This window comes from Lutra lutra, chromosome 6, assembly GCF_902655055.1.
Source record: "Lutra lutra chromosome 6, mLutLut1.2, whole genome shotgun sequence".
Classification (NCBI taxonomy): Eukaryota; Metazoa; Chordata; class Mammalia; order Carnivora; family Mustelidae; genus Lutra; species Lutra lutra.
This window is the reverse complement of record NC_062283.1, coordinates 58,264,770-58,292,496: the sequence shown is the minus strand read 5'-3', so window position 1 is coordinate 58,292,496 and position 27,727 is coordinate 58,264,770. Positions and strand designations below refer to the sequence as shown.

Sequence of the window (27,727 nt, the reverse complement as noted above, 5' to 3'; positions counted from 1 at the left end):
CAGTCTGCACACTGAATAGTTGAATACTCACATATTTGGGTCATTGAAGAAAAGTGTGAAGATACCAGTTATTAATTAGGGAATCAAGTATGACCCTGGAAACTTGCATTTTCACTGTAAAAGAGGGGGGCGTGGTTATGAGCTGGTTCAAGTTGGCTCATTCGGGTCTGTTGCCATCTCTACTGGTTTGCTTTCCAGACTCCTGGTCGCGTGAGCACAGCATGGCACTAAACCACACTGCCCTGCCCCAGGATGAGCACCTGCCACACTACCTCCGAGAAGGGGACCCCTTTGCTTCCAAACTTTCCTGGGAAGCGGATCTAGTGGCTGGCTTTTACTTAACAATAATTGGTAAGTTTCCTTAATTTTTCTGTGCAAATGCTGCAGCTAGAAAATTCAGAGGCTAATATGTTGATTTTGCACAAGGATTCACATCCTTACATAGATGTTTTGACTGGGGGTGGAGAGTGGGAGGAAGGTAGAAGATGGGGGCCGCATTGCAGGGTTCAGTGACTGTTTCATAGAAATGACTTGGTGATCTTTATTATTAGTGATGGCTATTCCCTCAAAAATCAAAGAAGTTTTACAGCAAAATCATTTATCCTGGGACTATATTGGTTGTGTTAAGAGTAGGTTTGTCTTCTGAATCGCAAAACTAATGATAATGATATCTTATTTAAATAGAATGCTTTTATATAAAAAATGCTTTTAATATAATCATAAGATGATAGGCTCAGAACGGACCTTAGAAATCACCTAGTTCAGCCTCCTCCTGTCACAACTGAGGAAACTGTCCCCGGGCTGTGGTCACAATGGACACACTAAGTTTACTGCACCTAAAGGAGAGTTGCTCTATGTTGGCATTACTAAGTGAGTTTGGTGAGAGTTGAAAAAACATACTGGTAATGAAATGGGAGTCATCCCAGGGTCAAAAATTTGTGCATCGTCCAAAACATGGTGCACCTGCTTCCAGACTATGCTCTCCAATGCCATGGCCACGTGTGACTGCTGAGCACTTGAACGGTGACTTGTCCAAAAGAGGTGCTGTAGTGTGAGTATATGCGAGACACTGAAGACTTAGCCCTAGCAAAAATATTGCGAGATAGTTCATGACTAATTAAAACAAATTGACTGCATGTCAAACCTGTAACATTTTGCCTGTATAAGGCTAGATATATTACTAAAATGAATTTAGTGTTCTGTTTACTTTGTTTAATGTGGCTACTGGAAAAAAATTGAAATATGTATGGCTCACATTTCTGGTTTACGTTGTATTTCTATTGGACAACATTAGTCTAGGTGATTAGGATTTGAGCATAAAACTTCTTAAATTTAAAACTGTTGTTTTAAATTTGGGTAACCAGTGCACAGGTGGGTTATGTCTTTAGCTGTGTCTGCCTTTAATCTTTTCAGATTTGGGTCAAGTTTTCTCTCTCTCCCTGTCTTTCTTTCTCCTTTTCTCTCTCCCTCCTTCCCTCTCTTTCATCTCTTTATTATGGGCTAAGAATTTCATTTAACCTCCTGAAATTAGCAAATATCATTAGAAAAGTCTGGAGATACCTCTATGGTCAGTGCTTGAGGCAAAAGGAATCGATGAGACTGAATCAGAAATTTCACTGCAAAGGGATTCCCTGGGTCCTTGGCTTTATGATTAGCAATTATGACACTGATTTAAAATCGATTTCTTATAAATGGACTCTCGCGTCCTTTCAAACACAAGTGTATATGGAGTGCTCATTCTTTGCCACTGTTTAAGTTTCTGGGAATACAGCAGTGAACAAAATGGGCAAAGTCTCTTTCTGCACAGGGTCTATCTGGTAGTAAAACCCATATTGCATTTTCATTTAACAGAAGTACTTCCAATTATCAGAAAAAGCGGAAAAATTGACATCTTATAAATTGAATTTGTCTCAATCAGTTGCAAGAATTGAGTTAAAAAGGAGCACTCCAGATAAACAAAAGAGGGAGAGGGATCACATCCATTCCCCGCCCTGGCATGGGAGATCTCAGGAAGAGGGACAACGAGGCTGGGAGGAGGGGGATCAGGAAAATTGCTCCCTTGTTGCATGTGGGGATGGAAGGAAAATCCAGAGTCAGATTCAAATGGGCATGGCTGAGGTGAAGCTAGAAAAATAGGTCCCCAAAAGTCCCCAAACAAAGGGAACATCAGGTGACATGGAGATGGGGCGGAGCCAAAGACATGTTCCAGAAGGGTCATTCAGGATGAGGCCAGGGTCCTTTGGAGGGATTTGGATTCATCTAGACCCAGTCTTGGACTTGGTGCTATGTCTGGGTTTTACCCCTCCTAGGATAGGTATGGGGATATGCCCAGATATCTTTTTAAGGGAACAGAGTGGAATGATATTCTTGGGGAGTTTTGTTAAATACTGGAAGTCTTTGGGAAAACTGGAGGATGAAAAGATACATCTGAGTTTGGAATAGAGGAGAAGTAAATTAGAGACCCATACCCACCCTTCAACTCTTTTACTATAGATACTTGGTTGATTAACAGTCTATAAGTGAGGTTTCATTGTTTTGTATTCCTAGAAAGATTCAGGATTTTGATAATCGAAAAAATGTCCCTCCCACCCCCACCCCTGCCTTTAGCCTTTAGCTTCTTAATCTTGCTTTCCTTTAACTATCTTCAAGAATGTTTGCATTCTCTTGATAATCCCCTACAACTGTCTCTGGGAATCATCTGCCGGCAGCTCACAGAGAGTTGACTAATTTTTGATAATGCTTTGGGCACTGGGTAAAGCCTTATGAAACATAATAAAGATAATTTAAGAAAGGAAGAGTAAGAAAATCAATATTCTCGAAAGAGAAGTAGGAAGACACAGGGTATTTAAAGGAGCTTTGTGTATCAATTACATATGTATGCTCATTGTTCTCAAACTTCTTGAATACAAAGTAGAAGGCATTTGTTTCAAATTCCTTAAGCCATGTTTTCACATGAATTTCCCAGTGTGCCTTGCTAGCTGTTTCCTTTACTAAGACATAGGTTTCATGTTAGTTGGTTTGCTCTAGAACTCCGTGATCTCTTCTATTTTTCCTCTTCTGTCTTAAGAAATCGAAAGAGGTTTTAACAGACCACTAGGCAGCACTGACCCCAGGGACTCATAATTTCCTAAAAGCACAATGCAGTTCATTCCTGGTGGTTTCATACCGTCAGGTGAAACACACATTTCTTTCCTTGCCCCCAAAATGAATTGTGGTGGAGAAGTAGAAATTAAAATAGAAAAATCTGGGTTTCTCCTGTTAATACTCTCCTTATTCCTTACTACTAAAGGCAGCTGTACCAGATTCTCATTTATACACAGCTACACTATGAAGCAAGAATTCCTGAAGAAATCTACTCTACATGTTAAGCTATGGAAGTAGGTGTATTCTTTTCTTAAAGTCAGTAGGGATTGGGTCTTTTTGGATTTAAACTGGGTTTGTAAGAACTTTTGAACAGTATCATTGTAATGCCAAAGCCAATCAGTCATTAATAAAAGGATATAAAAAAGTGGGAACACATTTATACCACTATTCATAGGTTGGTGGGTTGAGGGTCACTTTCTCTCCCTTTGGTGGGAGGGGAGAGCCCATATTATCCACTGTCACCTACTTCCCCTTAATACCTAGTCCAGTAGTAGCTGCAGACACCCAGCATCCATGTGTCCTCAGGAGGCAAAATGTCCTGGGATGTGTCTCCAGGAGATGACCCTTTCCTCTCAGGGGGTTATGCCAGCCCAATCTGGCCTCTACCTCTCCTGAATGCTGGTGCTCCCTCAGCAGTCCACAGTGATAGTGAAAGCACCTTGTCTGGTTGGGGTCACTTCAGCTTCAGAGTGTACCAAGAACCAAGGGGTTAACCCTGCTTCTTAGAGGGAGGGAGTTCTGTAGAGCCAATATTCGGTAAAAATGGCGGAGGAAATACTCCATCCTGGGGGCCAGTACAAGAACTGACCATGGGGATTCCCACCCCTCCTGAGCTTCACTGGGAAGTTAGCAGTTCCTTTTTCTGGGTAAGTTCAGTCTTATAATCCCTGACTCCTATCCCTTTGGAGGCAACCCATCCCTCGCCTGTCACTCGCAACTCATGCTTTTTACTTCATCTTCTTAATTTAGATTTTTTATTTAGAGTCCTCTCACTACCCTCTAAATCTATGGTGTCCATTTTTGAAATTGAGAAGTGTTTCATATCAGAGTGAACTCCAAATCCTAGTGCTGACGATGGGAATTTATATTTTTCCTTGTAGGGATTCTGTCCACATTTGGAAATGGGTATGTCCTTTATATGTCTTCTAGACGAAAGAAGAAGCTGAGACCTGCGGAAATAATGACTATCAATTTAGCAATCTGTGATCTGGGCATTTCAGGTAAAGCAGCCATTTCTTCTTTGGGGGGTTTGAGCTGTGCTCCATTCTAAAGTCCTCACTGGCTCAGAGATCATCCCTCCCCTGCCTCCTTTCACTCCTCCCTTCACCAGTCATCTTTACAGAGGTTGTGGTAAGCCAACGGTGTGTCGTCAGGTTAAAGAGCTCATCCATTTGCCATTCATTGAGTCTTTTCTGTGTGCTGAGCATGTTAGATACCAAGGAGACAATTTGGAATGATGAATGATACCTTTTAATGCTGAACCTCAAAGTGTACCTGCTAAATGACTGAGAAGACAGAAACTTACAGATCACAGTGTTGGGCTCCTTTACACCCCTGCCACACACAGGGAACTCCGTTAAAATAAACACCAAGGGGCTAGGTCTTGAAGCTTAAATGATGGGCAAAGACAGTCTGAGAGGTGAGTTTAGGAAGATGGGAGAGCTGACCTGCTGGTACATTGAAGTGTGACTTCAGGACTAATTGCAAGCATAGGAAGCCTCCAGGTCAGTCGTTCTTGGAATTGGATGCACAAAAAAGCCACTTGGGGAACTTAAACACAAAACAAAACAACAACAGAAAAGCAAAAAACTTCATGGCTGGGTTTTATACCCAGAAATGTTTATTGAATTGGTTGAGACTATTACCTGGGCATCAGGATATTTAAAGTTGGTATTATCAGGTAAGTTAATGTGCAGGCAAAATTGGAAACCACTGGTTTATTTCTTGCTTCTTTGGCTTCTCTGATAACCCCGCCAAGGAGGAATTGGAATAAAATTTCTCTTTACTTGTAATTCATTTTTATAAATATAAATGATTTTGGATAAGTAGCCTCCCTTTGCTTTCATCTATAAAGTCCCAAGGTTGTCTAAATACACTCAAACTTGCCTTTGAATCCCAAATCCTGTTGTTTGGAGTATGGTCTTAAGTTACTAGAATTGGGGAAACTGAGTGTGAACAGTGCACAGCAACTCCTCTTTCCACTGGAAACTTTTTAGCAGTTTCCCATCTAAAACGTCTCTTTTAAAATGTTTTTTGACATTTGTTTCTCCCTTTATAAGTGGATTTTTCTGCCAATGCCAGTCTCCAAAAACAAGGCTCAATAAAGAAGCCTCTACCTATGGAATCACTGTTTATCACCAGCAGATGTGTTGCCCTTGAGGGTCTGCGTGGTCTTCGTTACTTGGGGAGGCTTTACTCAGTATGGACAGACTTAAATATCAAGAGCTCCTATCGGAAATGCACATTGACATTAAGAGAAGCATATTGCGTCAGGCCTCCTGGGATGAAAGGAACCGCAGGCAATTTGCAAGGCGGCACAATGACTGCCATTTTAGAAATGGCCACACGATGGCGGTGTCGCAACATGAATAATTGCTTTCCGGGTTCCCCTCTCCCGGCTGAGCCCGGATGGCTCTCTCCCTGGTACTGAACGTAAAGTGCTCGACTGAAACCTGCCATTTCCATCCACATCCTTCACCAGAGAATAATACTAGGTTCATGTTTAAGACTGAATAGTCTATGCTTGAATAAAAATGTCTTTAGTTGGTCTGATACACTGAAAATGCTTTCCACCAAGCAAACCTGCTCTAGAATTGCACAAACCACATCCTTACTCTGCCTATGTCTTCAGAGTAATTCAGCAAGAAGGCATTTTCTTCCATGTGATAGCTTTTGCTGATGAACCCATATCATTTCTCAACTATGAGTATCTCTAATACATTTTCCAGTCCAATAAACCTTAAACATTTTCGTCTATTTTGTTTTTTTTCTTGGTCAACTATATTCCATTTTAAGCACCTTGAAGTACATGGTAGAGACCAGGTGTATTTCATCTATATAACTAATATTTGTTGTTTATATACCAGTAGCTTGCAATTATGTATATGTATTAGAATTACCTGGGGAGCTTAAAAAAAAGTATATTGCAATATATTGATGCCTGAGTTCGTTCCAGATAAATTATATCAGACTTTCTGGAAGTTAGAGTCCTGGAAATTGATATTTAAAGTAAAATAAAAACAAAGGAGAACAAAACAACTCTTCCAGTGATTTTGGTGTGCAGCCGGGTTCAGAACCATTCTATTAAGTGAAGAAGGGAGAGGCATTCTAAATGACATTCCAAAGGTTTACCAAAGGTTCCATTCCAGAAGGAAGCTTAAAATAGTCCCAGGCACAACAGACACAAATTTCACTCCATCCCAGTCACTTTCACTTGTCTCTTGCTGCTTTTAGCACCCACACAGCTGACACTTAGCTCAAGCTTTGAGTTTGTGTCTCCTCTGCCTAGAATATTCCCCCTCTAGACATTTGTTTGTGATCTCTACCGGTGATTTAGACATCTCCCTAAATGTCACATTCTCACAGAGGTCTTCCCTGATCCCCTTATATAAAACAACAATTACTATCTATCTCCTTCTGCTTCATTTTTCCTCTCAGGACTAATGACTATCATGCCATAGTATCATATCTTATATTATAAATTATATATTTCTCTTATCTACCCTCTACTATAAAATACATTTGTCAGTCTCGACTTCCACTTTGTCCTCTACCACTTTGCTCTGTGGTTGTTACATAAGAGGCACTGAATAATTATTTGCTGAATAAGAAATAGTCCTTTTATACTCAGTTTCCTCACTGACAATCGGGCTAGGCCACTGGGATTAGGGAGCCCTAATAGGGGGGTGCACAGTCCAGCAAGATGGAGTGTGAAACGTGCTATCTAGACAACTAAATAAATGAGGGGAAATGTGTGTCTGGCTTACAGAAGGCACTTGAGAAATACATGTTACCTGACTGCACTAATAGGAACTTGTACCTCTGTCTGTTGAAGAAGGGACACACCTAGGAGGGATGGGGCAGGGCTGGCACCTCTGAGTATCAGTTCCTTGGTTTTCCTAAGGAAATAAATTTAAGGAGCCTTATGATAGATAGATAGATAGATTGATCAATCACAGAGCTCATGAAGAGCTTCCTCAGCATGTTCCCTTCCAGGAGGGTGAAGATGAAATATAATAGCTGAATATGAAGGGTGCAGGGCTTGAATTAGAGTAGAAGAATGTTTTCTAGAAAGTAAAAAACACAAAAACACTAACAGAAGCTGAGAAATAGTTTATTTTTATTATTCATTACTCATTTATTTATTTCCAATTCAATATTTTTAAATTTAAATTAAATTAATTAACATATAATGTATTATTGGTTTCAGAGGTAGAGGCCAGTGATTTGTCAGTCTTATAGAACACCCAGTGCTCATCACATCACGTGCCCTCCTTAATGTCCGTCACCCCATTACCCCATCCCCCACCTCCTACCTCCCTTCCCCTCCAGCAACCCTCAGTTTATTTCTTATGATGAATAGTCTCTTATGGTTTGTCTCCCTGTCTGACTTTGTCTTGTTTAATTGTTTTGAGGAATAGTTTAAATCCCAGAAATCTGGGTCTGGTTGCAATCAGATCAAACCTAACATTAACTAAAATAGCTATGTCCTTCTGAAAAACGATCTGAGAATTTTGAAGGGGTGGGGGGTGGGAGGTTGGGGGCACCAGGTGGTGGGTATTGTAGAGGGCACGGATTGCATGGAGCACTGGGTGTGGTGCAAAAATAATGAATACTGTTATGCTGAAAAAAAAAATAAAAAAAAATAGCTATGTCTTGTCTGAATAGAATATGACTCAACAGTGAGTTGAGGCAGGTGCATAATTTTAACTAGAGGGAATTCCCTTGACAAATTGCTTGGCGCTCTAGTTGTAGGCAAACCGTTCACGATCATCTCTTGCTTCTGTCACCGCTGGGTGTTTGGCTGGATTGGCTGCCGTTGGTACGGATGGGCTGGATTTTTCTTTGGCTGTGGAAGTCTCATCACCATGACTGCTGTCAGCCTGGACCGGTATCTGAAAATCTGCTATTTATCGTATGGTAAGTATGAAGGCTTCTCATTCCCTGATAGTCAAAACTAGTGGATTGCCAGACTGTAAATATTGCACTGAGAGGTAATGAACAAAGATCGCTAAGAACTTAAGGACCAAGAGTATTTCTAATTAGAGCCTATTTTGTTCTAACTTAAGTTTAAAAATTTGAACCTGTGTCGATGTAGGTTTCTTTTAATACTACTTTCATAGGAATGTCTGGTGTTTGGCTACAATGATTTTGGCAAGCATCATTTCCTTGTATAATCTGTGTAAGCTTCTACCATGTTTTGCCATGCAAACAAAGAAATAAGATGCACTGAAAGGATGTCAGGCCCAAGATATTTTAGCTTGTTCCCCACATGGTAAGTGTAATTATAACAAAGATGTTTCTGATCCTCCTTTAGGCCTCTGGTTCCTGTGATTTCAGAGGTGAGGAATCCAAAAATTCCAGCTCCAAGCTAGGGAGCCGTGCAGGTGCTGGCAAGAAAGGACACATGCAGAAATATCAGTCAACACACTCATTGTGGTATTGTAGGTAGGAAGATGAGTAGCTAGAAGCATTGATAGGGGAGAGCCAGCTATAAAAAAGTTTTCAGGCTCAAGGTTTTTTTTTGTTTTATAATAACAACATGTTAAAAATAAACTTTGATTACATTTGTTTCTTGGGGTATTGGGAACTTACTGAATCCCAAAGAGAAGACTTTGGGTCCCTCTGTTTCATACTGAGAACCAGGTGTGCCCAGGGAAAAGTATCCGCTCCCTCTGGAAAACGCTGCTCTGTTTGTTAATCTATCAATCAGAACAGTTGTGACTGTGGAGATGGAGAATGGCGTGGAGCCTGAGGTGGGAAGCATCAAGTCAACTTCATACTCTCAATGTGGTGGAATTTTCCTTTATATTTTAAAGCATTTTTTTTAAATTCCATTTATTTATTTGAGAGAGAGAGCAAGAGAGTACCAGCAGGGGGAGGGACAGAGAGAAAGGGAGAAGCAGACCCTCCACTGAGCAGGGAGTCTGATGTGGGGCTCAATCCCAGGACCCCAGGACCCCAGGACCATGACCTGAGCTGAAGGCAGATGCTTAACTGATAGAGACACCCAGACATTCCTTTCCCTTTATATTTAAAAGTTTATAGTCCCAGACTCCAAGGAAACCATGCAGGAGAGGGTAAGGTCATGGACTATCATCTTTGCAAACTAGCACTCATTTTTTTTTTCTTTTTAAATTTGCATCTCTTTTTCTAAACAGCTTAACACTTCCAATGGAAATAACTGAAATCAGAATTTCCAAAAATATAAAAAAATATTCAGTTATGTATATCCTGGATGACTTCAGAGTCCTATACTTACTACCAACTTATTTTTGGTCACATCAAGTAGATCATAAATGTAGATTTTATAGATGAGAAGGCAGAATTTCAGCTTCCTGGGGATATTTGAGGAATACCTTGATGTCACTGATTTTTAAATATTGCCTTGAATTTAGGCTTGGTGTCCATTAAAGAGGTGATACTGCCCACCCCCAGAATCGCTGTGGGGCATCACTCTCTACGGGAACTGTATATATATTACCATCTTCTTTTAAGATTGAACCTCAGTAGAATGGTTTCACCATTTGATTTGACTCATGATTCAACCCTCTACACAGTGTCTTAAAATGTTGGAATTAGAAGACCGCTTGGGAACATGGAGACCTTTCTCCCATTAATGTGATAAATTGTTTTAAGGCATCCCTGACAGACGGCCAGTTGGCCTCTTCTTGAATAATTCCAGTGACCAGTGACGGGGAGCTTACTACTGTACAAGGCAGCCCATTCTCTGATTGGTCTGCTCTCATTGTTACAATGTTATTCCTTATATTGAGACAAAACTGCCTCCCAGTAACCTCCACCCATTGGTCCTAGTTCTGACTTCTGGAGCAACACAGAACCAATCTACTAATCTACTCCCTCCTGTACTTGACAGCATTTCACCATACTCGAATGTAAGTATACAACACCTCGCCAAGTAACCCTAACCATAAATGCTTATACGTATGCGTATGCACATTCCCCTAAATATATGTGATTATCCGTGCCAATGTTCTATCCGTTATAATGGATAATCAGGAGCTGATATCTATTGTGGCTACATGATTGTTACCTCTCTCTGGTTGGGCTTGAGAAATTGGAATTTTCTGATACAAAATGCCATGTATTTGACAAAAAAAAAAAAAGAGAGACCATAGAGCATAGATACAATCTATATTTCTTGTTAGTGCTGAGACAAACATAGGAGTAAAAATTTGTTTTAATGTAGTCCTTTGTAGTTTGCAAATCAGGCCTTGCATTATTTCTTTGAACCCTTATCAAAACCTGTAAGCAATGTGTTATTATTTCCTCCATTTTACTGCTAAGAATGTGGGCATCTAGAAAGGGTACATGAAGAAGGTCAAACACTAGAAACAAGAAGTAGACCCTACTGACTTCCTAAACTGCATATGGCTCTGAGCAGAAGCAGGCCTTGTGTCTGTGTTGAAGAGTCCATTTGGCTTTTGTTGACTGTGTCCTGATATTTCTTGTCTGCTACTCTAAAACCAAGGCAGTAAGGATTTGCTTCTCTGGCCCTTTCTCTTTGAGATGATAAGTGGAATATGGAGGTAATTCCACAAGCAGGCTGTAGCACTAGATCAGGCTTCCCTGTCTTGGGTGGTTATGGTAAACTTTGGAAAGTGATCACTAGTGTTCTATAGCTTTTTTTAGATGACTACACCAGTTCTTCTTGGAATTCTCTTTTGGTTGATGGAAACTAGTTCTGAAAAACCTAGAGCTCATTTTTTGTTTTCCTGAAAGTATTTTCACAGAATTACTTTTGCAGAACATGATGCAACCTACCTAGATTCTCTACCTCTCTTGGTATGGCTGTGTGAGCTTGACTGTTGTGTTTGTCATGTTTGAAGATTCAAAACCTGCTCCCACGAAGCAGGGTCAGTCACTTTAATATCTCAGCACTCAGTCATGATTGTGGCCCACTGACCCCCACTGACAAGCGTTTAGGAAGATGAATGAGATGAGAGGCATGAAAGCTTTTAGGGAGAAGGGTATTGAAAGATGCAAGCAATGTGTCATCAGTTCTCACCTTCCCCAAAGGAATCCACCTTGGATGAACCAATAATACATGCTTTTGGGGGCTTGGTCGTTCTGCTCTACCAATTGGCCTTGTATTGGATAGGATCTCAAAGGTCATACTGGATGCTTTCTTAAGATCCTTCCTTCATTGTCTTTGGCATCCTTCTTTCTACTGTCCCCTTTCCTCAGCTCTTATCACTTACCCCTCCCAAGGCTCCTGCGTGCCTATGGAAACCTTCCCTATGAAAGCACTTCTGATTTTATTCACTTGGAAAAAGGCCCATGCTCTGGAACTTTTCTCCCTTCACTCCACTCTCCCTCAGAATTCAGTTGTCTGACCACTTCTCCCAGAATCCAATGGAATAACTCTTTGGATGTGGAATTTGACATATCGAGGGGAGGTATTTGGGTGTAGGGCAGATTACATCCCGGTAATGCTTTTCTTCTACCTCCAGGGGTTTGGCTGAAAAGAAAGCACGCCTACATCTGCCTGGCAGTCATCTGGGCCTATGCTTCCTTCTGGACCACCATGCCCTTGGTAGGTCTGGGGGACTACGCACCTGAGCCCTTCGGAACCTCGTGCACACTGGACTGGTGGCTGGCCCAGGCCTCCGTGGGTGGCCAGATTTTCATCCTGAACATCCTCTTCTTCTGCCTCTTACTCCCAACGGCTGTGATCGTGTTCTCCTATGTGAAGATCATTGCTAAGGTTAAGTCCTCCTCTAAAGAAGTAGCTCATTTCGACAGTCGGATACATAGTAGCCATGTGCTGGAAATGAAACTGACCAAGGTAATTACAGTAATAATTTACAGAGGGGTTTTCTAATCAATTAAAACCTCATAGGGCAAAGAGGATAGGGAATATTGGGGACTGGGTGAACTTCGAATCTCTATTCTTTATGTATTTCTGCGCTTTGCTATTATTTATCTAAACCTTTGTAATATTTCTTTTCACTGTTTCTCTCTCTCATTTACACACACACACACTTTTAATATCTACTGAATTTGTATGGTGGATCTACTAGAAGCTTATTCTCTCTATTGAATAAGATATTCTTGGTTCTCAAAAATTATTTAAGTCATAAAAATAGTAACTTTTATGCATCATAAAATGCCTCACAGTATTTGTACTGTTTTGTATGGACTTTGGTGGGTGTGGTTAGGAACATTCTGTCAGCTCACGTTACAGAGTAAGAGATTACCACATCTACTATCCTATGGGAAACTTGTCTTAATACAAGAGAAGTTTCTGCAGGGTCGAGTCCCTTGGTCAATGCTAGTTTCAGAATTTACAGCTCCTTAGAGACTGTTATATGAGGAAAGGAACACACAATTTGAGAATAGACTAGGGTTCTCATTCCATCCACCAACACTTGCCAGTTTGTGATCCAGACCTAGATACTGAACTTCTTTGAATCTCTATTTTTTCACTTGTGCAACAAGAATAGTAACATCTATCTCCTTGGATTGTGGTGGAGATTCGATGAGATAAAATATGTTATTCTATCATTTGGTGCATAGAAGGTGTTAAATAAACTGTAGTTCCTTCGTTCTCTTGTAACTTTTAGAAATTCTGGGAAAGTGTAAGACAGTGGTCTTTCCACCATCATCTTGTCTTACCCTTACATTGGAAAAAAAAATTTTTCCAGGGTATACCTCAACATAAGTGACATGCAGCTAATACCATCAAACTGTTTCCTAATATTAACATTCGCATGCCCTAACTTCTACTTTACTTTTAAAGATTAAAAAAAAATAAATGTAGATCGAAGTTCTAACCATTCCTTCTGGTATCTAAATCAATCATACCATTGATATCCCACCTTCACGCTACTTCCTACTTTGAAGACCACTTGTCTCAGGACCTATAGTAACAGTTCCCTTCAGACCTGAGATCACTTCTAGTAAGTCAGGGCCTTCGTTCTAATAATATTCCTCTCTGCACAGTGCAGATGTTTTGAGATGGTACAAGGATCTCTTGCTTGTACAGGGTGAGCTACAGAGTCTTGATGGTTCCAGTTGACCTTATGCTGAGTAAAAGAAAGCTCCAAGGAAGTCTTCAGTACTCTAAATCTATACTCGTAATCTAATAATAGAGCAGTTTTACCTGGACAAAAACCCAAGAAAAAACATTCCATAAAATCCAAGGTCATGAATTAAGCTCATTTCTAGCTCTCCTTTTAGCTTTTATCTGTGACTTAAAAAAATATTAATCCAAATAAATCAGTCCAAGTTAAATTTGGATTACATTTAACCCAAACCTTACTCAGAACCAGATCCTGCTCTAGGAACAGGGTGAATGCAAAAATAATAAAAATATTCCTTCTCAATATTTTATGGAAGTGTGTCCAGGCAAAGGATGTGATGTCTATCACACTGGTAGGTGGATTTGAATTTACCTGGTCGTCCTGCAGTTTGGCATACCAGGAAGCTGCTGAGATGTCATATGACTTCCTCTCCCTTGCTGCCTCCAATGGTGTTAGCCTCAAGACATTTTGATGGTCTTGATCAATGAGTCCAGATCCTTATTTCCATGAGGCGTTCTCCAGTTTCTCTGAGTGTGTTATTCATCATCTGCGCTCCTGTTAGTTGAATTGCCTAACTCAACCCACAGCTAGCTTTTATAAATACCTAAGCAGCTGGTTCTTTGTGTATTCTGGACAGTGGGTAATTTGTTTAGTGAGTGAATCTAAAGCTCATTATGCATACAAGGTGAAACTTGGCACACACTATTTAACTTGCTTTGTGGTTATCAGTCTCCTTGACACAGACTGGACTGTATAGGTCAAATAGCAAGGCTCACCCAGTCCAGATTAACCAGAGATGTTAAATGAAAAGTATAGGCATTTATATGTATGATTTTATTTTATACACATCTTCTTCTGACATATACTAAATGACATTATATTGTATATAATGTCTATGGCATATTATATGTTATATATTATACAATATGTCTGTATCTCATTTGTATATATAAAATTTATATTAAAATAACCTGAATATAAAACGCTTCTAATTATTAACACTTATGCAAAAAACATAAAATTCAACACACATTGATAAACACAACTTTCTATTTTGGCATCTTCTTTGCTAAATTTAAAATGTTTTCAAATACCATTTAATTTTGGTCTTGATTTTTTTCCTACTGAGTAAAAATAAGTAAAAACAACCTCACACTGGACCTTTTCATAGTCTTAGGAAGTTTTTTCTCCATTCAGCTACCTCTCAGGATTGACAGTTTGCTTATTCACTTGGTGCTTCTGATCTTTTAGAATAGTCTGGTCTAAAAGCTTATTACTTAAAGGTCACCTCCTTGGATTCTGGGGTCAAAATCATTTACTTTTCTGGGTACTCTAATGATTTCCAGCGGGGTTATTATCTGGCCTGTAATTTGCTAGTCTGGTCTTATTCACCGGAAAACTGACATCCCACCTACAAATAGCTTTCTGCTTTGTAGTTTCCCTTGAATTAATATTTTAAGAATGATGGTTTTGTAAACTTTTGTACCAGGCTGAAACTTCACAGATTGCCAACAGAGGTATGCAAAAAAAGCCCAAGAAATAAAGACCAACACGCAAGGAAAAATTCTCTTTGTGTTTCTATGACTCAGTATCATCTCATTTTCATTTGCCTGCATTTAACTTTGTAAAACAAACGTAATATTAGACAATCAGGATAAATTTGGTTGAATTGGGGTCTTCCTTGTCCTCCCAGAGCTATGTATAAATTCTAGGGAGGCTTTTATAATCCCATGGTGCCAGTGGATGGGGGTTCCTGGTTTGATTGCTGTCATGTTTTGCCCCTGATATTCCTGAGATACTTAAGTTTCTTCCCAGTCTCAGTCACCAGTTGTCATGGGTCACTTTGCATCCTTTTTGTTCCAACCAGAAACCCTCTTCAGGTTCATCAGCAATTCCAGCTACTTCCCTGTCCTTTGACTGCAACTCATCATCAATATGTTGGGAGCTTGGCTGGGACCCTGTGAAGCAAGGCATAAGTTTTTGCTCTGAGTTCCCCAAATGCATTCAGGTCTCTTGCTCCCTCAGCACCCCTGTGCTCTGCTCCATGGAGTAGCAACAAGGCAGTTTCTTAAGGTCAGTTACCAGCTCCTCTGAGGTCCCCTCACCTTCGAGCTGTAGACCCTTTTACCTATCTAGGGTGGGAAACCTGTAATCATGTGCATCCCTCTAAAATTGTTCCCATTGAGTAAGATTAATTAAACGGTCCACTTCATGTTTCTGGCTCTGGGTATTCAATGTCATTTTTTGTATACTCAAAACACCTTTCTCTCAAATATTCTCCCTCCTGTAAGTTTCAGATTTCTATTTTAAAACTCACAAGGCTGAGAAATAAATGTTTTACATTTTTGGGTATTTCTGCTTGAAAAAACCTTCACACAATGCAGTGAACACTCTTCCTTCTGCTTTGATGAGGAGGGCGGTAGAGTCACAGGAAGAAAATACCAGAAGCATAGACTAATTTTTCCAAATATTATGATGTTGTATGGATTAGTACCCAAGACTTACTCATTTAGCACAAATAGATTATATATGAGTTCCATGTCTACAATCAGTGTCTAGATCCTTTGGGCATCTGGATTTCTCTTAATTTCCTTTATTTCCACCAAAAAGCCTTCCTGATCGCCCCTGGCTAGTTTAAGTCCCTCTGCAATAGGTCCTCAGAGCCCTTGATACGTTCAATTTATTGAGCCACACCCTTGTCCTTCTTTGCAAGTCGTAGGTAGGTGAACTCAAGTGTTACACGTCCTGTTTGCTTCTGAGCCTCGCTGCTTGGTGCCTAGTAGACGCTTAATCAAGATTGCTATAATGAATACATAATTGGGTAGATTAAGTTAATCTAATTACCTTGATGAGTGTTAAGTGGTCCCTTGACCCCTGGCTTGAGTTCCTCTGTCCCTTTTATAACTGGCAGGCATTTTGTTTTGCTTTGTTCTTTCACATCGGGTGGTGAAGCCTTTTTAAAAACTATAAATGTAAATCTCTGCTTTCCTCCCGTGATTCCTCTCTTTGACTGCCATCTGGTCAATTTATCATTGGAGGTTCATCTTCAGAGAACCCCCTGGGAGGACTCTAAGGGCAGTTTGTGAGAAAGCTGAACTGCATTGCTTTTTTATTTTTTAAACCAATTAATTCATTTCCTCTGGTTCTTCATAAGTGTTCTTAGCTTAAATGCCACTTCCCAGAAAAGCGTTCCCCAAATTGAATTCAGAGCTTCCTATCATCATGGGGCAATGCTGTCTTTATAATTTCTTCTTAGAAGTGGCCATAACTTATAATTAATTTACAATTACACCCTTATTTTTGTGATTATTTGCCCAGTGTCTGGCTTTAGCCTTGGTTAGTAAGGCCTGTGGAGTGACAACCATCATTTCACTCATTTTGTGTCCCTAAGACATAGCACAGTTTCAAACATGATCCATTAAACATTATAATATGAAATAAATCATATACTATATAATTAATTATGTTAACATAAATTAAATATAAAAAAATCTATAAAATAAATATATATATTACATCTATATTTGTTGAAGGAAAGAATTTCAAATTGGGATAAATACCACTTTTGCCACGAGCCCACTGAGAGTCTCACCTAGCTGACATTTGTTATTTATTTTGGCTGTCAGTGGCTGAACCCCTTTCCGTGTTTGGAATTTCTGTGTTGAGGAATTGCCAACATTTTGAGTTTGGGGAAGTGGAGCGGAGGGGCAATATGTCTGAGCAAAGGCTGACTCCTAATTTAAAAGGGACAGAAGGACCAGTCATTGACTTTCCAAGATTCCCATGTAGGTGGAGTATGGCTGTGACCCCAGACTCCAGCCAGTGGGTCTCAGGGATAGTAATACCAGCAGAGGGGCAGGGAGATGTCTCCCAGGGGCATGGCTGCAGCACAGTGGTTTCTGCATCAGAGCTGGTTTGGGACATCGGTTTGGGCATCATTTCTGTCTGCTTGGTCTCAGTCCTGAGTCCAGTGTTCCCAAGGATGCTCTGTCCTAACCAACCAATTCCTTTTCTGTCTTACTTGGCTAAAGTCAGTTTCTGTTGCTTGCAACTCCGAATATTGACTGATTCACCTTGGATGAACCACTTTACCTTGCTGGGTCTTGGTTTTCTCACCTGTGAGAGGAGGTGGGGGAAGGGAACTAAATGCTGTCTAAGTTACCTTCTAAAACTCTCAGGTTGTATAAAAATGGCTAGATTGGTTGGATCGTTTGAAGGTTGGTGGCAAAGCTCTTACTGCTAAAATCTCCTGGTCTATTTACCTGAGTACGTCTCCCCACTGAGTGGCAATTTCCTCACTTTAAGGGCTTGGTTCAGTTATAATGAACAGTGAAGTCTCCCTCATTTTTTGAGCCAGATACTTATAGACTTGTATCTCCTGTTCTTTAAGCCAGCCACTGCCTCACTGGGGAATGCTGTGTTCAGTTTTAGACCCAAACCCTGCAACACAGATGTACAGAGTGACACGACCTAATTTACATCTTCTCCTTTCAATCACAGCTTTTGCTTGTTTATAGAAGAGTGGTATTTTAAGATTCAAGAAAATTTCAGCGGGAAAGTGCAGACCCCTCCTTCTTCCAGGTCTCTTTTTTTTTCCAAATACAAATTAATATTTTCTACTTGGATCACCCCCAGGGCTCACATGATAGTAGACACAACAAAGCTCTCAGAATTGTTTTCTTTCTAAGTGCATGATGAGGGGCCTGGGGCAGTTGGCCTTAGTTGTCATTCTATTGATAAAACAGAAGGATGGAAGAAACTCAAATTAGACTTGCTTTGAGTTGTCAAATTACTTTATTTCTTCAAAGGTGGTGTGAAGGCTAAATATCACCCTTATTTTTATACATATCAGGAACTGAGGGCCAACGAAGGTAGGTCACTGTTGCTAAGTTACCCCCTTTCTCCTTGCCATTGGTAATGTCAGTCAGTGGCAGGCTGCCTGCATGTGGTGGGTAGTGCCCTCATGACTGGCCTTTACTCTTGCATTATCATCTTTACATATCTTTTTCTTTCCTTTTTCTTTCTTCCTTTCTTTTTTTTTTTTATTCGTTGGGAGCAAATCTGTGTGCTTGCCAGGTAGACTCAAGATAGGAAAAACAGTTCTCCTTATCCCTATGTTCTGGTCCACTGTATGTGCCTTGCCATTTTCCCAATGCACACATGTAGTGATTTTGCTTCCTGTGACTTTGTCTTATCCCAGCCACTGCAATATTCTTGTTTTCAGTAGTCTAGCTACTGATTTGGTGACTCTTGTTACTGGTGGGGAATTTAATCCATCTTGTTGGCTCTCCTTGTAAGCTTCACTTCTACATCAATTCCATGTCCTTTTCTCATCCACTTCATTATCCAAGGTAGTACACATCTCCGAACATCGGCTGAAGACCTACTCATAGCTGACCAAAGGAGCCTGATGCAAAGAACTGAAAGTCCAGCTCTTAGAGAATCAGGGGTTCTGTCTCACTCACACTGGTCAGTGGAGTTGAACCATAGTTGGGATCCAAACCCAAGTAACTCTACCCATGATGTTTGTACTATTCCATGCTATCTCAGCACAGAGAGAGGGAAGGACTTTGTTTCTCGGAAACCGTATCTGCTGGAATGGTTCAGATGAACTGGGCCCAAAGACAGATCCTTACGTAATTTGGAGAATTTACTTTCAGTCCCATTGTTCTATTATGGCTTTAATTGATCAATTCACTAGAATTGATCAGTTATGAACAATATTGCCTATGCGATGCTTAAATTAGTGCCAGCTTGAACTGTAGCTGGAACTTACAGATATCCCTTAGTGCTCTGCTGCAAGATATATTTAAAGTTAACTGGGTTGCAGATGTGTGATTCTTTTGTAGAAGCAAAGCGCATATTCTGTGAATTTCCTCCCACAAAATCACAAAAATTGCCTAATTTAAGAATTGAAGTTTTCCTGCTTTTCCAGTAAACCAAAAGGCAGTGGTACAAGTGAAGCAATTAAAAAATAAACAACTTAGAAAAAAGTTGACAGGTACAGGTGTCTGTGCTAGAACTGGTTTAAAGATACATGGAATGGAAATTTTGGAAAATGAAAATGAGGACACACTCAGAAATGAAGAAAGAACAGACTGATGAAAGATTAAACACGTTCCACTTTGACTAGAAAGCACTGGGAAAATGAGTGTAACATGTAAGTTTTGTAACTTCTATGGGGTTTATCTTAAAATGCCTTTCATATTTAATATTTTAATGTTTTACAGAGTATATTTTAACAGGAGAAGATTGTAAAAAATAAATGAATCTCATGTTAACTTTGTATTCTCTTCAAATACATAAGTAATATTCTGCAGTGCTTTTAGATCTAAGCTTTTATCTCTCTTTCTGCTCTAAACTTGATTTCTAATCATTCAGTTTAAGGCATTTAGTCTTATCCTACTCGGAAAAACCACGATTATTCATTTGCCATGTGTTTAAAAACCATAGCATGGTTAATTCTCTGATGTCCTTTTATTTAAAAAACATTTTAAAGATTTTATGTATTTACTTGTCAGAGAGAGAGCACAAGCAGGGGGAACAGCAGGCAGAGCAGCAGAAGGAGAAGCAGGCTCCCCGCTGAGCAGGGAGCCTGATGTGGGCTCTATCCCAGGACCCTGGGATCATGAGCTGATTTGAAGGCAAATGCTTAATCCACTGAGCCACCCAGGCATTCCTCTGATATCCTTTTAAAAAGGATAATGTAATACAAATGCTTGAAGTCCTTCCTCTTCCCATTGCACACTCTCATAAAAGTAGAAAATATGTAGAACATTAGAAAATATTTTGGACTAAGTTCTAATCTATTTTTTGTCAATGACTTTGACAGCAACACAGAAACCATTTTTGAGATACTGTGAAATCATCACATGAGTCACCAAAGAGAAAGGATGGTGCTATGTTAAGTTCCCAGACATCTGTTAAAGCGAGTTTTATTTATACAATTACTGTTTATTTGGGGATTTAGAAAAAAGACCCTCATTTTGAGCCTTGAGGCATCCATTCCATTTACAAACAAAAGTCACACAGACCAAATGAAATACAATTTCTCCTGCATAACCCTCTGCAGAGAGGCAGAAAAGCAAGCAAGCGAATGGGAGTAATGCATGTGTGGTCTGGGTCTGGTTGATAGCTACTAAGCACAGGTAAGAATTTTGGCTCAGGACGTAAAGCAGGGCTGCAGGGCCCTGACACAGGGCATCAAGACTAAAAGGAGATCTGCAGGGCCCTGACACAGGGCATCAAGACTAGAAGGAGATCTGGGCTCACTTCATTGATCTCTTTGAGGTTTAGACTCTATTTGGAAAATGGAGTGAAATGGGTATAATTGAGGTGTGTCTCAGCTGCAGTTAATTTTTAGAGATGAGCCTAGACTTCTTCGGTGGAATTTCATAACCCGAGACACATGGTGGATTTTCCAAGCTTCTTCTTTTTTTTTTTTTTAAAGATTTTATTTGACAGAGATCACAAGTAGGCAGAGAGGCAGGCAGAGAGAGGAAGGGAAGCAGGCTTCCTGCTGAGCAGAGAGCCCGATGCGGGGCTTGATCCCAGGACCCTGGGATCATGACCTGAGCCGAAGGCAGAGGCTTTAACCCACTGAGCCACCCAGGCGCCCCCCCAAGCTTCTTTCTTGACACAGTCCACACATGTGAGGTTCTCAGGGTAAGCACCCTCCTGATAGGCTGTTCCGCAATGGACCATTCCCTGCATGCAATAGCTCTGCTTTCACGGAAGCAAATTGGAATGCATGTGCATAGAAATGACTTTGTTATAAAAGAACTCAGCCACTTGGATTTCTAAGACAAAAAAGCATGAATAAATATTGTTGCTTTATTACTAATAAAACATTCCTTATCCTTGATTCTCTACACCAGCGTGTCATGACCCTTACGTTGGGAAGACTGTTCTTTTCTTTCTTAAATAAGAGGATAGGGGAAGAGGAAGTGGTGCCTGTCTCAGATAGCTTCATCTTTTCATCTTTCCTGGATTTTGGGGAACTCAGAGATAAAAGGAAACTCCCCCTTTCCTCCAAATCCCTTATAAAATCCCAAAGATGAGTCCAATGCTCTTTCTAGTCATATGCCCATCCCTGTTCTTGTTCTTGTAGCTAGAGGCATGAGGTCCTCTGCTTGGGTCAGGTGATGCTGGCTCCACACAGCAGCTCAGAGTAGAAGGGTTGCTGTGGATGCTAAAGTTTAGGAGGAAATGAAAGACATATGGTGGATTTGCAAAAGCAGGTGTCCACTACATGGAGTGCTAATCTGAATGTCATTTCATTATTTATCTTACAGAAAAATAATAGATAATGGTATAAAGATACTTCGAAGTTAGTATATTCTTTCTTAACAAGGATCTGAAAGAGTTCATGTTTAAAATAAACACCAAAGCTTAGATTTCATTTGCCAGTGTCAGTACTCAAAGGAAGAACCCTTTCATTTCTTGTTTAGACTGTTGCCTAAACAAACCTAAACAACCTGTGTCTGCTTTGTTCATTGCTTTAGCCTTGACACAAAGCGCATAGGGGATGCTCCATAATGCTTTGTTGATTGAATGAATGAACAGTGATTTTTCTACCTCCAATTTACAGGTAAATCTTCCTAAACATGGCTCTCATTAAGTCTCCTGCTCGGAAACCTACTAGTGCCTCAAAACATAAGGAATTAAGTACAAGTCCGATCACAAGTTATACAAAACCCTGAATACATGGATATTATCTTTCCTTCTAGCCTTATCACGTATGCCAAAATAAATTGCTTGCTAATTTCTTTTCTTTTTCTCAAAAATATGGAGCACTTCACAAATTAGCATGTCATCCTTGCATGGGCGCCATGCTAATCTCTGTATTGTCCTAGTTATAGTGTATGTGCTACTGGAGCAAGCACTTGCTAGTTTCTATACAAACCTCACACATACCTGTGCCTTTGCTCATGCTGATCTTGCTACTATTCCATTATTTCAACTTGTAACAAGCAGATTGTATGCCATATCCCTCATGAAACTGTTCTGAATTTGCCCTGTACCATGGAATTTTGTCCTCCTCTGCTGGTACTTAAATTCTATTCTTCCTTTTACTGTAGTTGTTTGTATTCCAGGAGGCTACAGCAGGATACTAAGGTGTCTTGGTGTCCCCAAGAGTACTTGGTATTGTGTCTGGCACCGAGCACTTGGTAAAAAGGAATTGTTGAATTCAAATGAGATAATCTGTAGGGCAGGTATGTAGTTACAGGGCACTAATTAGGGCTACATTAGTAGAGGGACTGGTTTGCAGATGGTAAGAAACCAGTGAGAGTGTTTAAAATCCTCTAATTATTCTTTGATTTGAAAGTTAAGAGGGTTCTAAGGTAATTATAATTTTGTGTGAGAGAAAAGCATTTTCTGGAAAAGTCTTGCTTTATGCCACTGTGTCACTATAGTTAAATCTTGGTGATTCTATTTTACTTTATATCTAGTGAATTTCCACTATCCAAGCCTCACACTTGAGAAAATGAGCCAGAAGAAGTAACACTTAATAGAAATCTCTGAAGAAGATTCATATTAAAATTTCCAGTAAGGGCAGAGCTTCTGTTTTCCGAGGCAAATGAGTGTTTTAAAATTTCTTCATGGTGAACATGTTTTCTATCTAGTACCAAATATGATGGAACATATTTTCCAACAACATGGGTTGGGAAGTCTAGAAATTTCAGGAGCACAGATGTCTTCTTAGCATCTTTTCCTACCCAATGTAAAATCTGACAGCTTTTTTAGGGTTAAACTTTGGGTCTTTTGGTACTTTCTTTTTTTTAAAATTTTATTTATTTATTTGACAGAGAGAGAGAGAGAGAGAGAGAGAGATCACAAGTAGGCAGAGAGGCAGGCAGAGAGAGGAGGAAGCAGGCTCACTGCTGAGCAGAGAGTCTGATGCGGGGCTCGATCCCAGGACCCTGAGATCATGACCTGAGCCGAAGGCAGAGGCTTAACCCACTGAGCCACCCAGGTGCCCCCTTTTGGTACTTTCAACTTCTGGAGTGAATAATGGATGGGATGTGGTAAATTGGATAAGTCATTGTAATAACTTCTTCTGGCTAAACATCTCTGAAGTCCACATAGAAAATGTCTCCTACAGGCAAGATAAATGGACAAATAATAGACTTTCTTGGGTGTAAATGGGCTACTGCTCCTCCTCCCACCCATCATTTCCACCAGGAATCTTGACTCTGTTCTATTGATTTCCCTCTCCAGGTAGCAATGCTGATTTGCGCTGGCTTCCTGATTGCCTGGATTCCTTACGCGGTGGTCTCTGTGTGGTCAGCTTTTGGAAGGCCAGACTCCATCCCTATACAACTCTCTGTGGTGCCAACCCTCCTTGCAAAATCAGCAGCAATGTACAACCCCATCATTTACCAGGTCATTGATTATAAATTTGCCTGTTGCCAAACTGGTGGTTTGAAAGCAACTAAGAAGAAATCTTTGGAAGACTTCAGGTAAAATTTCAGAAGCCAGAAATGAATAATATTGTTTTAGAATCCTGTGGGGTTCAAGCCATTCTGATGTACTATCTTTTTAAGGTTAGAGCTCATCACTTAGGAGTAGCCTAAAGAGAATTTTCTGTTCATCAGTATTCCTGAAATCAAGTCATCAGATATGTTGGGTTGGGAGTCATGTAGATAATGAGAAAGCTAATTCCATTTTTAATTGTGGAGTAACTAAGATAGGAAGCTATGTCCATTTTTGAGTGGCCACTATTTCTCACTCTTCCTTATCTGGGACCAAATCCATTTTACTCAAAGAGCATGGCTCCACATGGCATTGATTCAAAATTAAGTTCTCACAACAAAAAAGATTCTCCTGTTTGGGATGTTTCTACCATTAGGTATGAGTATAGGATTTGGGCAGGCAAAGGAAGGAGAGAAAGGAGGTGACATTTTTACTCTCTGTCAGGTTCTTTATGTTATTTTCACAGGGGCCCCTATTGTACCTTCTCTTTGTCAGATAAGGAAATGGAGGTGCAAGTGAGGTTAGGTGAGCTGTTTGTGCTTACACAACCAGGAAGTACCAGGGCAGAGATTTAAATAGGTCTATTGGGTTTTGAAACAATCTACACTCTTTCTGCTATAAAATGAAAAAGTGAGTTTGGGGAGCCACAATTTTTCCTATAGGCAAGGGTGAGTAAAGAGTTGAGGATGATGTGTGGGCTTTGTGTCCATGCAGGGCCAGTCTTAGTGGTGGAATGTGGATCAGACACCTGGGTGCATGGTCTGAGGTGAGGGGTGTGGAAAAGGTCCGGATTCTCTGATTTCTATTAATTCTTACTCAGTAGATATGTAGTTATTTTTCCATGCTATTTTTCTTCATTAAGCAGGAAACAGAAGAGAACAAAAGGTAGAACTAGCTGGGAGAAGATGTTCTTTCACTATGCTTGAGCAATTGACAAATATTTTGACCTTTATGTTCCTCACCATCTAGGGTACAGGATCAAATGAAAAAAAAAAAAAAAAAAGAAAAAGGCATAAAGAAAAATATCTTTGTTATTGTGGTACAGGGGAGGAAATATACAATTTGGAGGTACAAGACCAGTGTTTGGTTTATTTTTCCATATCTTTGGGAAAATGAACTACTAAGAGCCTAGAATTGAGAAGAACTGATTGCAACACCCATCTTTTGAAACTCTAAGAATTACACCAACTGCGTGTTTGGAAAGGGCTAGCTAACAAATGTTACTGGGTTTTTTTAGTTCCACATTGTTGGTGGTTAATGCCTTTTCTGTTGAATTGAATAAATTCGAATTCTAAAATGCACCTATTTTGGCAGTAATAACACTTTGCCCTTATCAACTATTAATACTTTATTTTGAATGCAGTTTAAAGAGAGTATTTTTAATAGAGCAGTTGTGGGAGAAAATAATGGGCATTTCTTCCTCTGAAAGAGGTGATGGGAATTTGACAGGAATGGTTGACGGCAAATTCTACCTACCTCATAATTTTGCCTTGGACCGATTCTGTGTTCTGTACATTAACTCTCAAGTGTGAGCAGCACATAAATATTCAACGCTCAATAATGAAAAGGAGAAATTTATGAGGAAGTCAGTGACTTGGGGCCGTGGACCTTTGGAGAAGCCAGCCAGGCAAGAATCAGTTCAGTTCATCTGCTCCCATTAGCCATTTCTGTGAAATACAACAATTACTTTGCTGGAGGAAGACAAGTGCTGTTTCCTTACTCCAGAGTTTTGAAGCTTTCAGTGTAAAAAGCAGGCAGGTGGTAGGGCTTAAATAGGAAGGAGCCCTTGGATTTTCAATTTGGAGTGTTGAAGAGGTGTGATGAGTTGCTGATTTTTGGAAGGATCTTTTTCAGGGAAGAACTTTCCAAAGAAGCAAAAAAACATTTTTTTTTTGTTGTTGTTTATCTTCGCAGTTGTTAAGGAGCTAAGAAAGTGGGTAGTATTGAGTGGATAGAATGAGGCAAAGTGGTCTGAAGCCAGTCCAGAGTTGTTAATGCACTACCAGAACAATTCAATCAAATTAACCTAGATTAATTGATATCCTTGTTTTTTCCTCTTCTGAGCTCTGAAATGAATTTGCTTATAATGGGAGACCCCCTTGGGAAGTATTCTGAATTCAGATAAAAAAGCTAATGTGTTGAATATGAGGTTGTGGAAATATATTTTGAGTAATTTTTATAGTTCATTAAAAGTTAACTCATATTTCCCCCCTAAATTGGGTCCCCTGAGATTTTAGTAAAAGCTGGTGAGCTGCAGCAAAAAATATGGCCAAGAGCCCATCTTGAAATGCTATTATTCATCACATTTGGGTATCCAGATATAGTCTCCAGTATTTTCATAAACAGTGCTTCTCCACCCTGACTGTGGGTTAGAGTCAAGTAGGGAACCTTGAAAAACTGCTGCAGAGACCCCACTTGCAGGGATTTTGCTTCAGCTGGTCTGGACTGGCCCAAGCTTCATTCGTTTGTTTCATTGGTTAATTCTCCCAGGTGGTTCTCATACCCAGCCGTTGTTGAAAGCCAGTGAACCAGAACCTGGGAAAGAAAAACTTTGGTAGTGCTGCTCACGTAGTCAGAGGCCTCTCCCCCAACCTACACAGAGACCACTGAGTGATAAGGGAACCAGACTTCAGGTGCTAGACCAATCTTAGATGCAATATAAGTGATAAAATGATACTGGGGGTACATAGTGAAGAACCAAGACATTTTTACTCTCCTGGTATTTTAGTAACAATATAGAACAGAAAACAGAGCCCTAAATTCTGGCATTGCCATTCTAATAAACCTCTCCTGACTACCTTAGTTTGAATGCTGTCATTCCAAAGAACACTCTTTGTAAGTAACTTACGGGGCCAACTGACTGGCAGGTCGATAGGGAGGCAATGAATTTTGTTCTAAGGAATGGGAAACCCACTGGGGCATAGGAAATGTGCCATGAACAAGTGACTTGTTTTTGGAAAGCTCCACTCAAGGGATTTCTTGATTTTGAATATTTTAAAGTGAATTATTATTATTTTCTTTTCTAATTCAAGTCTTGTGTATATAATCTTCTTGGCAGATGTGCCTACTATGATATACATACACAGTATGTGTGTGTGTGTGTGTGTGTGTGTGTGTGTATGTATATTAAGTTACATTTTCCTTCTCCTGTGTCTAGGCTGCACACTGTAACCACAGTCAGGAAGTCTTCTGCTGTGTTGGAAATCCATCAAGAGGTATGAAGATGGACACAGCATCACTCATGGACACAATTATTCACTTGTTTGCCTCTTCACTGCTGTTGATGTTTGATTGTGACTACACTTTTCTCTTTATATTATATTTTTATATTTTGTACAATTTCCCTCTTTTCCCTTCAGCCAGGATTTGCTGGGAAATTCCAGTGGCCAAATGGAAATTACATTATAGGATACTATTTAAGAAATATTACTAGGATAAGCCTCCCTGGAATTTTTCTTTTATTATATTTTAAAACCTACTTGTCATGCCCCAAAGTATGAAGTCCAAGATACTAAGAAAAATGTTTCAAAATTTTATTTATTAAGATTTACTTAATTTCATTATATCATAATTATTATTTTTTAATGTAGGGCCAGGATGGCAGTTTTGGGGTCCATTCAAATGGGTGGGTGATTGTTGGGTGGTTCTTTGACTGGTGGGTCTTCTGATTCTTGCAGCCATTCTTCTCTCATGCTGACAGAGGGTCACACTCTAATGGTAGTGATCCTAAAAAGCAGTCCTCTAGGGAAATCCATTTTGCCTTAAATCCCTAATGGAAAACTTGTTATCTCAGAATTTGAGAGCAAAACCAATTCCCACTAATGATAATTTTACCTACATGG

At 39.9% G+C, this 27,727-nt stretch overlaps 1 protein-coding gene and 1 non-coding gene across 2 annotated transcripts; one reads left to right on the top strand and one right to left on the bottom strand.

Annotated features, from left to right (window-relative positions):
- Positions 1–221: 221 nt before the first annotated feature.
- On the top strand, positions 222–27,727 carry OPN5 (opsin 5). Its single transcript, XM_047734061.1, has 6 exons — positions 222–351; positions 4,245–4,364; positions 8,113–8,283; positions 11,838–12,172; positions 23,631–23,872; positions 27,043–27,727. The coding sequence occupies exons 1-6, from the start codon at positions 222–224 to the stop codon at positions 27,104–27,106; spliced, it is 1,062 nt and encodes a 353-aa protein (XP_047590017.1). The 3' UTR covers positions 27,107–27,727.
- LOC125103406 (U6 spliceosomal RNA) lies at positions 22,191–22,294 on the bottom strand. The gene has a single exon (XR_007128403.1). It is a non-coding gene; the product is annotated as a U6 spliceosomal RNA (small nuclear RNA).

Bases quoted from the DNA above. Each gene is read 5' to 3' on its own strand.
- OPN5 (XM_047734061.1), top strand. From the start codon at position 222: ATGGCACTAAACCACACTGCCCTGCCCCAGGATGAGCACCTGCCACAC. The intron at 8,284-11,837 runs GTAAGTATGAAG...TTCTACCTCCAG, and splicing joins AATCTGCTATTTATCGTATG to GGGTTTGGCTGAAAAGAAAG. The intron at 23,873-27,042 runs GTAAAATTTCAG...TCCTGTGTCTAG, and splicing joins AAATCTTTGGAAGACTTCAG to GCTGCACACTGTAACCACAG.